This window comes from Formica exsecta, unplaced genomic scaffold (assembly GCF_003651465.1).
Source record: "Formica exsecta isolate Colony F162 unplaced genomic scaffold, ASM365146v1 scaffold423, whole genome shotgun sequence".
In the NCBI taxonomy this organism is placed as follows: Eukaryota; Metazoa; Arthropoda; class Insecta; order Hymenoptera; family Formicidae; genus Formica; species Formica exsecta.
Window position 1 is genome coordinate 420,146 of NW_021851472.1, and position 11,324 is coordinate 431,469.

Below are 11,324 nucleotides of genomic sequence, written 5' to 3' on the forward strand. Positions count from 1 at the left end.
ACTATAAATATTATATAAAATATTTAGTCTATATTTTAAAAATATATCGAATAAAGTTTTTATGATTTCTTCTCTTAATCTATACAAAACATGTATAAAATATTTATATAATATTCCAAAAAATAAATAGTAAAAAAATATTTATATTTATCATAAATATTGTGTGCTGTCTGGATTAATGATAAAATGATAACAGATATATGAAATAATTTTTGTAATTATTTAAATAAGGTATTGCTCTACAATGCTATGTAATGTCATTTATGATACACTGATCTCTCTTTCTCCCTTTCCTCTCCTTCTCCCTCTTTCTCTGTTAATTATTTATAGTAATTACTTCAAATATCTATTTCAAAAATCAAAGAATTTTATCGGATGAAAGAGCCGCAGTGTACACTCTACGAAGCGGTTGAAAAGGATATTTTGCACCTGTAAATGTCTCGAACGACGTATGACGCACGTTTCCTGTAGCATGAAACTAATATTGTCGATTCGTCATGCTTGTGTCGCGACACATAACTGTATCATCTGTTAATAATCTATTCCCGATACGGCCGAAATTTCTGGCGTATTAATTGTCATCCCCAGATAATAATTGATAGACGTCACGCTCAGTTCGCGCGTATTGTGTCATGTAGCTGGTCGACATGCCCGCGTGCGGCATTGACAAGGGGATGATACAATTTTTTTAAACGAATTGAAATTTCGCGATTGAAAGAAACGGCTGTCACAAAAACAGAATACAAATTTAAAACTTGGAAAAGAAATTCCCTTTCGGAAAACAAAAATGCAAAGTTAGAAGTTAAACTCTCGTGAAAGTTAAATAATTTTTGAAGGGATCGAAAAGAATTCAGAGAATTCTCGGTGTCTTTAGAATCCAAATAAGATATTGAGAAGTTTTAAATGTAAGGATTTTTTTATATATCTCATATATTCGCTAGTATTCTCAGAGATTTGGATCTTTATATCTTCGGCGATTGAATTGGACGCTTGTCTTCTAATAATATCTATCGCGTTAAATTTTTCTTTATTATCTCTTGCAGTCCTAAATTCAATAAATCTCTCAAACGTGATACAAAATGCGATAGTAAGAAATAAATAAATCGTCCGACACAAAAGCTGGCACCGATGTGAATAGAATCAGGAGGAAAGATAGTACGATAATCCGTCCGTTTGTCTTCCTTAGCTGTCGTATAAAGGAGAGAGCTACTTATTTTCCTTTCGTGGTCAAATCGAGGATTTACAGCCGCGTATCTGTAAAATTGATAGCGGACCTGAATCGCAAATTTTATTTCATATTCTAAAAAGCACTTTGAGAATATCTCTCGACAATCACTATTGATCGTCTAAAAATGGTTTGAATTTATTCGTACAAATAAAAAAAATCTAAGAGAATCTAATCTTTAAAAAAATTAAAATTTTTTAAAACGCAGATTTCTCAAAAATACAAAGATCCAATAATATTGCTCTAAAAATTAGGGAGCAAAATTTTAAAAAATGTAATAAAATGAAAGAATTATATATCTCCTGAATAAATAAAAAAAGAAAGGAACAAATTAATATCTATTACATATATATAATCTATATCTACTGTGTGTGAAAAAGTTTAATTTAAATAATATAAATATTTAAATTTGTCAATAATATATTGTATTTTAAAAGAAAATTTCCCAACTCTCTATTATATCGAATACAATATAAGAAATGATTGTAGAGTCACATAAATAAAGTAATAGTATTTCTATTTATCATTGTTACCATCAACCCTTTTTCGGATAACTTCAATGTATTTTTATAATCTATGTTACACTTTAATTAATACAATATAGGCCATAAGGAAATTAAATTAATCAGTGAATTAAACATCGTATTGATTCCAATGTGCCCTATTCTCATAATATATTGTTTTACAGTTTGGAATAGTTAACCGACTTATTTTAACAAATGCAGTTCACGACATATGGTTCTTTATATTTGAGTTAAACTTTTTCTTCTCTCCATTCTCTCTATACAGTTAATACTTTTTTAATTATATATATTTACACATTAATATAGATTAATACAACTTTGTGTGCACTCAGAATGAACATAAAGAATTGGGAATTGAACATTGTATCCTTTGACAAACATGGAATCGACTTTTCCAAAATTATAAGAAAAGAAATTGATTAATGAACAATGTGTGTGATGTATCTTTTGTCTGTTCATCAACTTTGTATATATATTTGTACATCTGTACATCTGTACATTGCAAGAAGATATACATGCAAAATGGAAATTCTAAAACTATATATATTGCATCTCTCCGGAGATCATGGCTCTTTTTCGTTATTCTTTTTCATAATTTCTATGTCGCTGAATGTATTGAGCTGAAAAATTTAGAAAGTTGATTATAACGATTTGATTGCAACCTGATCGAGCGCATTCTGGAGTTTAAATATAAATCGTGAGACATGTAATAAAATATGACACAAAATCGAATTTTAAATTCGTTGAAAAACACTTCTCTGCTATTCTATTCCCAATTTTTTATACACAAATAGCATTTTCCCGACTAGTTGATCGTTTTCAACGTGAATCAAGTTTCACGTGAGAATAAAGTCTCTTATATTCAAGTTTCGCATAATTATTTCCAACAATTACATATATATAATATATATAAGATGTTTCAAAACCACGAATGAACCTTTGAGTTTGTGGCCAAAATGTCGAGGTATCAATGATTTCCGAGTTAAATGATTGAAAAGAAGGATTCGCAAAATAAATTTTGTAGGGTTACAAAATTAATAAGACTACAATCTCTAGTTAATTTCGCGTAGAGTTTTGGAGCATCTTGTATATATATATGTGCATGTATACATCTGTATATATAAATGTTTACAACTGTTTGAAAAACAAATGATTCGTCATGAATTCTTAATATCATTTTGGAACAATTATGACAAAAGTAATAGTAGATTTACATTATTCAACCCAGATATGCCTGATACTCTATATTTGTACAGATACATATTTATCGCGCTTACTAATTAAGCAACATTGCAATTTTATTTAGACATTCTTCCTCTCTTCCCTTCATCACAAATTTATTATCTACATATCTGGGACGATAAAGAAAGTTTCATCACAGGTGCATCAAGGCACATCTGGGTTAAACATAAATATATATTGATATTACATTACATCGTGATAATACTTGTGTTTTCTGGATTATAATAATGATCTATAATCTCTAGAAGTAAAACTCGATAACTGTATCAGAATAAGGAGATTACAATACCACATATTCTGATGTATATTTATAAAATATATCGAATAAATTATAGAAATTTTTAATTACAAAAATTAGTCAATATGTACTAATATGCACAAAACACTAAACAATCATGTAAATCTTTAATTCATATTGTTCCCTCTCCCATTTTTTAGATTTATCATGGAGATCAATAGAGTAATGGACTGAGACTAAGAGATTGCTACGTGAGAAAAATATATGATTCCTATTCGAAATATTGCAATGCAATGGTAATGTACACATATATATTATTATTAAAATAGTGTGTGTGATCTTAAATAATTCTAGGAAAAGGCAACATGTACACATTATACATGGATTTTATCAGATTTGCTAGTTGGAAGAGAACGACTTATTTACTTAATGTGTTTTTTCAGCCCATTACTATTTATATAACATTTTATATCCCTTATAGACTTTTATCGTCATTAAACAGAGCTAACTTGGATAGAAGAAGCTATAGACTCTGTTTCGTTATGCGACCTTAAATTGATAGAATTTTCCATACTACCATCGGTAACATCACTACTTAAGTGTGATGCCAGTCTCTCATTTTCAATCAACGCAAGATTTGAATCTATTATGATCGTATTGTTTTCTATACTGTTATTTTTCTTTCGGATCGCACATCCGTTAATATTTCCGTCGACTTCCGCTTGTTGCTCATTAGTCAACATTGATAAACTTCCTTTAATGTTCTCCTTCGATGTCGTTTGGGAACCGAGCTTCTTCTCCTTTTCCGACAAAACAACGTGAATGTTTTTCGTTACCTTCCCCTCTTTCTCTTTAGGTTTCTTGCCGAGTACAGGGAAATTTGTAATCTTTGAAGCAGTCTTTTGATCCTTTGATTGTCTCATGGAACCAATACGGCTCGGCTCTATTGTTGATTCTTGTTCCTCTGTGATTGATACCAGGTTACTTTTACCTTCTCCAATAGTTTCATCTTTTACAACTTGTATTGGTATGTCATCTGAGGACAAAAGAAAATTTTTATACAATATTGGTTTCTCTCTCTCCGTATCTATAAGTAAACAAAGTTTTACCGTCAAATTGGAGTTGACAATAATAAAAGCAATATTGAAAATTAACAAGCGTCTCTTAGATAGAGGCATCAAAACATACATATATATATACATTCTACATAATGATTTATAAATTGCATATATTAGATATCTTATGTGTGACATAAATTTATGTATGATTTTTATTTTATTAATAAAATTATATGTTTAAATAGCATATAAATTACATTACGCGATAAAGGAACATGTATTTGTTTTCAACAAAAATGCATTGCAATATGTATGTATCTACATAATGATTTATAAATTGCATATATTAGATATCTTATGTGTGACATAAATTTATGTATGATTTATTTTATTAATAAAATTATATGTTTAAATAGCATATAAATTACATTACGCGATAAAGGAACATGTATTTGTTTTCAACAAAAATGCATTGCAATATGTATGTATCAACCAATATCTCTTTTATTTTTTTTAGTTATATGTTTATAATACATAGATATATCGTAAACTCGAGTGGAAAAGAACATTTATAGGAAGTGGAAAATATTAAAAATATAAGATTTACATTTATGTAGAGAGAAAAATATACAATGCAGAAAACAAAAAAGAAAACTAATTGCGCAAGTAATATTGAAACGAGAATAAGTGTGAGAAACAGATAAGAGATACAATTAATAGAGAAAAAAAATACATCAAGTACATTTTTTAGTTAAGCAATATACTTGAATTTCTCGGTGCGGGAAGATAAATGTGCCGTGACGACATGCATATTTCCAGTCATGCGCTGGTTTCTGTTTAGATTTTGTTTTATGCGTATGTCTCATTATAGCTGGGAGTGATACTTCTGAAAGGAATACATCCACGTTCACATGGATTATTACAACTCAACGATTTGTTTTGCATGTGCTGCTAGTGTGTATACTGAATGAAAACATAATGAACCATAAGTCTGACGAAGGATCATAGCGTGATGAGATTTACGCCATCCTACAGTGTTGTAACTGAAGTGATAATACCATATGTTTGATGATAGTGCGGCAGTGGCGCAAAATTTGATCGATCTACTGTTGTTGCCTTCTGTATATACATTTTCCACCGATTCACGAATAATCTCGCCCAGAGCCTGCTCCTCTAACACGCTATACAGATGCGCATTAGCTGCCAATCTATCGTCGGAAAAAGTGGTATCGCACTTTACGTTACTATCTTTTTTATTTTTCTGACTGGCATCGTCAAGAGTCGTTTTCTTTAATTGTTGATCTTTGCTCTTTTTAGGAGAGGACTTTATCGGCGAACTTTGATTGCTGCTGCATACACTTCCACGTCTAGAACCCTCCGAGGAGGAAGATTGCGCCTTTCCCGTGCCCATATCCTTCTTATCGACCGTACTTGGAAGTGTGTGCTTCCAATGCCATGGACGTCGTTTGTTGCTGCTAGATACTGCCGGTTGTTGTTGCTTCTCGACTTGACAATTGCTCAATTCGACCGCAAATAACTTCTCATCCAGATCGTCTAATGACATAGACGCGCAATCCACATTTTTTGGATTCTCTCTTTTTAACTTATTGTATATATTTTAAAACTTTATCATGTGAATTCGTGCTTAGTCAATTTTTATTTTATTATTTGTATTTCATGATTTTGCGAGTTATCACAAGCAAATCACGGAATACAGATAAGGGTGAGCGAGGAAAGAGGGGGATATGTAAATAGTACATTGCACATTTACCCAAAAATATGTGTGTATAGTTATCATATCAATATCTACTTGTTTGGGCAACTAATTCATTCTTGGGACAAAAAAGACATTTTAATTCAGCAATAATTTCATAAAACTTAGAGAGGGATGTCACATGCAAACTTGGACCTAAGAATACTCGATACATTCATGTCCATGCATATCTGTTTCTGTGTATTAGTTATGTCTGTTGTGTAAAGTAGTTAATATTCGGACACACAGTTAAAATTTTATCTATACAAGTTAGCTATTTTAATAGAAAACATAGCTCTGATGTTAATACTATTAGTATTTAGCATCTTAATTCACCAAACATATTCGCCCATGTATAAATTCACGTAAAACACAATAATGACGTTTGGCTATGAAAGTTAAATTTGTGTATGATTTCAAAGAAATTATATGGGAATGAATTTTTTTTAACATGAAAGACTTTTTCTCAAGATCTTTTCGCCAAATGAAAAAATTAACATGAAAATGAACATAATTATATTATCCTGTATAATAAAAATTTAGATATAATTCACTTTTAAATATATATATATATATAATATCAATTATGTATTTTCTCAAAGAGATATTACATTTTTTTTATTCTTCATTATTTTTACTCTTGCGAGATTTACTTTTTATCACATGTCGTCGTAAAAAGATTAATAGTTTATAGTACATATAGACGCAATATAAGAATATACCCATACCTGGTAATTTCTTAGTACGAAAGGAAGCATTTGTGATCATAGACTTTGAAACGGTTGGTGTGGCAGTTGCCGGAGATAATGCAACGCTAATTCCAATTGGTCCATCGCTCGGTTGACCTAACAATAAGACACAATAAAAGAGATTATAAAATATTTATTCTTAGAATATGAATCTTATATTTAAATTAACATCAAATTTAAGCTTAATCATATGAAAATAATTACCTGATGCTCCAGAACTGGCAGAATTTCGTACAGCATTGGTAACCAACATTACATTTGGATATGCTTCATAACACGCTCTATTATGAATATCTTCTATAGCTTGATTTCCTATATACCAGCATTCGTTATACCTACAAACCGAGATATTTACTAAAGAAATGTAATTCTATGTATGAAGATGCAGTATTAGCACAAATTAGTTTAAACGCTATGCTAAGTTTATATTTGTTAATATGTAATAAAACATGTAATAAGAAAAGTGTGTGGAAAATAGATTATGGAAAATTCTGTTGAATCCGCAATAATGCAAAACGCATTACATACATGGCAAAATATACAGCATGCAAGAATTCCAAGAGAAATTGGCTGGATACTGGTATACGTGGTAAAAGCCTTGGAACAAAGCTAGACTCACTGCCGTATGAAGAGCGTTGATGATGTCCTGGTTTCATAAAGCCTTGAGTGACAAGTCTGTGCCAGAAATAAAATAAAAAATTGTGATTAAAAGATAAAAATATAACAAATTTAATATTTATGACTAAAAATTGCACTTACTTTGTTGCAACCTTGCACAATTGTTCTAAAGCAAACTTATTGATATAACCAAGTTGTTGATTATAGACAAAAAGCAGAGCTGTCATGACTTTTAATCTGTTTTGTGCATTCAATGTTTCTACTTGTTGCAATGGACCCCAACTCACAAGTTTTGAATTACACTCTTCAAAACGACGCACTGCGCTTTCTGTTAGTGAGGCTGGTGCTAAACTTGCAGGCTGTTTCAAAGAACATATTATGCTATAGATGATTATCTAAGAAAATCTAGTAATTTGCAGTAGAATAATCTTAAATTAGAAATTAAGTTTCTCTTATTTTTTGTTAGTACAAAAATTTCTTTAATACGATTATTCTACATGTACTAAATATTTTTTATTATTAAATATAGTTTAATTTTTAAATCAGAAATTATATTTCTGATACTGATTCGCACTTTTTAAAATTAATTTATTAAGAAGGAGAAAATGCATGATTTACCAAATTATAAAATTCTATAATTGACCTGAATTCTAATCCATGTTAAGAAAAAAAATGATTTATATTTGTGATTTATAGATATATATTTCTATTATTAATTTCTTGATCATTTTTATATATCTAGTATAAATGTGTCAACATACCTCATGGTATATGGATAACATGGCAAGCGATGGTAATCTAAACGAGATTGCTTTTTGTTGTCCTGATTTATCGACCACTTCTAAATTATATAATCCAATTAATAGAGTCTCAAGGGAACGACAGCTCTGGAAATTAAATGTTATTAACAATTGTATTATGTGTTTGAAACCAGAATATATATAGAATTTAGAAAATACTCTTAAGAAACCTGTTTTTCACAAGAATTATAATAGAGTTAAAATCAATCTGACAGCTATACAAATGACTTTGCAATTTTATCATGCTACTATATAAGATAGTTAAATATAATACAAGCAGATTTATTTGTCATGTAAATTACAAATGTCTTCCATTATATAACTCTATATAAATACCAATTATATGCAATAATGATAAAACACAATAGACAAATGACACAGTTGATAAATAAATTGCACAGACTTCTATATATATATACTAGACTGTTAATACAGCTGTGTCAAATATCATTCATTATATATATATATATATATATATATATATATATATTAATCATTTGGCTATGTTCGACTTAAAATGGATAAATGACGTTTGAATGAATGAATGACGTTTGAATGACATGAATCGATCGAATATCGATTCAATATAATTTTTATATATATTCTGCCTAATTGTAAATGACTGCCCTGACTTTACATATAAAAATCTGTGGTAAATTAATAGGATGTTATTATATATAGTATGTCATATACTCCTAATATTAATAATATATAGTATAATTTTACCTTAATATCACCATGTGCCGTGGAATTTAAGTAAATATATATCAGCGTTGGTAGAAATTGCAGTGTGAACCTTTGTAATTCTATTTCTCGAGATCGATAAAAATTATATAACTGATTACATACTGTGTCCATCAACTGTAACAATAATTCAAAATTAGAGAAATATAATTAATCAGTCTTAAAAATAAATCTTTTATTATAATAATAATAATATTTATCCTTTTAACAAGCGCTTGTAAAATTGCTAATATATTTTACAAATCTTCATTATATTTAGAATTAATAATTAATTATAAATTATTTTATAAATATTATTTATATATATGTTCTCTCCTTACATATATTAACAACTATGACAGTTTCTGTATATAAATATAATGCACATATGATTAATATCTCTATTGATGATAAGAAACTGCACTTGATATCAAATATAATCACATTTTCAGAGTATATTAACTACATATATAATTCGTCGTAATTTTGCTGTAAACAATCCAATTAAAAAAAAAAAACATTAATTTATATACCTCGCTGTATTTAGTGCGCTCTTCGAAAAGTACATAGAGCGCTCGTACGATCTCGTTATCCTGCGAAAGCGTGTTGGCAAACGTGTGAAGCTCGGACGGCGAGACGTCCTTGCAATCCGCCAACCACTCGTTTATCAAACTCTCCGTCATCTTTTTCGCACGCTTTACGCCTTCGTCAATAAATCAGGATCTTATTGACGTCCCGGAAGCGCGGCTTCGATTTCCCCGATTCGCTCGCCGTCACCGTCACCGAGATCATCACACAGATTTATCGCGAAGTCGCGTCGCCACGCGCACGGATACATCAAGGATAAGATATATCGGATGATATATCAGGCGAACAGCGGCTCTAAGATCCGATTACATGTCGCGTTACGTTCTTGTAACGCGAACTTACACGTTCGCCTCTCTTTCCTGACACGACCACGAGAAACGAGAAACAGGTTATCGCCAGTTATTGTCGCTGATCGCAACATCCACCAATGACGTTACGTGTCAGTCTGTCAGTCATCGCTTCGCGCAAGCTCAGATATATATATATATATATATATATACCCTTATGTATTATATGTATGTTTGTATATGTACATATGTCGCAACTGATTGGAAAAGATGCGTTCGAAAATCTACCTGTGGATAAGATAGTTTTTGATTGACCAATCAAAATGAAAAGATCAAAAATTTCTTCGTCTCAATTGGCCAATTAAATGCTATTCTACTCCGACAAGAGAATTTTTGAATGCAACCCTGTAATTATCTACTGGGAAAAATTTTTATCTAGTGAAATTTTTTTCGAGTGTTCGACTGTCAGCGAGGGCCATTTAAATTCGTAGAAGATGCGTGGTCGACTTTTTGACGTTTCTGAAATTAAAATCTGAAAGTTCCCCTCAGGGGCTCACATCGTGAGTACGGGCTTAGCAAATCCGAGGTACCCGAGCTATTATTAGTTTGATAGATAGCCTTCAATACATTTTCAACTATAGTGTACAAGTAAGAAAAGGGCTCTAAATAGACACATAGGAAAGCATCTATTTTATCTATTTTCTTTTTTTAGAATACGAAGCTTTTTTTGTCCTTAAAAAACAATTTCTCCCACAACAGATCTTTATTTACAATTAAAATTTTTTATTATCTTAGTCTATTATATGTATCTTTTATATTTGTTGATGCAAGATAACAAGAAAGGAAAATTGTTAGTATACTTTATAGATCTATTGAATGTGAGTGATAATAACATCAATTAACTTGTATTATATTAATTTAATATTGATACATAAGAAAAATACAAAGAAGACATAGCTTATTTGCTTCTTATTTTAAAATTCAATATGGTTACAATAAGAAATAGTCTTAATCTTAATAACATTATTACAGTGCATATTTTACAATCTGATGGCCTAATTATCAATGCATTAAATCCTATATTACAATATATAAATCTTTTAATTAAATTGTTACAACATATGCAAAATTGGTGCAACATTGTAACCAAGTAATTTCAAAATAGTTAGATAAAGTTTAGTTATCCATTGTAGAAAATTGTTGCAGCTGAAAAAGATAAGAAGTGCAAAGTGTTGTTATATCACAGGAGTATATCAAAATTAAACAAAGCATTTTCTATTTGATATTGCAGGAATCAGAGGGTCTTGATATAAGAAATACATAGATAAATATGTATCTTTAATAATTTACTATATAATCGATTTCCTCTATTCTCTACTCTATATGTTTTCCTTTATTCGAAATAAATTGTTTGTTCTAAACTAAAAAAGATTTTTCTCTTATTTGCTTTCCTGTTATGCATTGAAGAAAAATCATAGAATAGAAGAGAAATGTTTCTAAATTCTCAAAGATATTAGAA

At 29.9% G+C, this 11,324-nt stretch overlaps 1 protein-coding gene across 2 annotated transcripts; it reads right to left on the minus strand.

Moving 5' to 3' along the window:
* Window positions 1-1,725: 1,725 nt before the first annotated feature.
* LOC115240276 (hyccin) lies at window positions 1,726-9,966 on the minus strand. 2 transcript variants are annotated; one of them, XM_029815336.1, is made up of 9 exons: window positions 9,464-9,966; window positions 8,934-9,068; window positions 8,169-8,294; window positions 7,549-7,766; window positions 7,318-7,464; window positions 6,994-7,124; window positions 6,769-6,885; window positions 5,311-5,841; window positions 1,726-4,265 (listed from the first exon to the last, which is right to left on the minus strand). In XM_029815336.1, the coding sequence occupies exons 1-9, from the start codon at window positions 9,611-9,613 to the stop codon at window positions 3,724-3,726; spliced, it is 2,097 nt and encodes a 698-aa protein (XP_029671196.1). In that variant the 5' UTR covers window positions 9,614-9,966; the 3' UTR covers window positions 1,726-3,723. The 2 variants fall into 2 exon arrangements, with proteins under 2 accessions (XP_029671196.1, XP_029671195.1); XM_029815335.1 differs by lacking the exon at window positions 5,311-5,841.
* Window positions 9,967-11,324: the final 1,358 nt, after the last annotated feature.

Excerpts from the sequence above, each read along its gene's own strand:
- LOC115240276 (XM_029815336.1), bottom strand. The coding sequence starts at position 9,613 with ATGACGGAGAGTTTGATAAACGAGTGGTTGGCGGATTGCAAGGACGTC. Across the intron at positions 7,125-7,317 it reads CATGCTGTATATTTTGCCAT|GTATAACGAATGCTGGTATA; the intron begins GTATGTAATGCG and ends CTCGGTTTGTAG. Across the intron at positions 5,842-6,768 it reads TCGTACTAAGAAATTACCAG|ACGATCTGGATGAGAAGTTA; the intron begins GTATGGGTATAT and ends CTATGTCATTAG.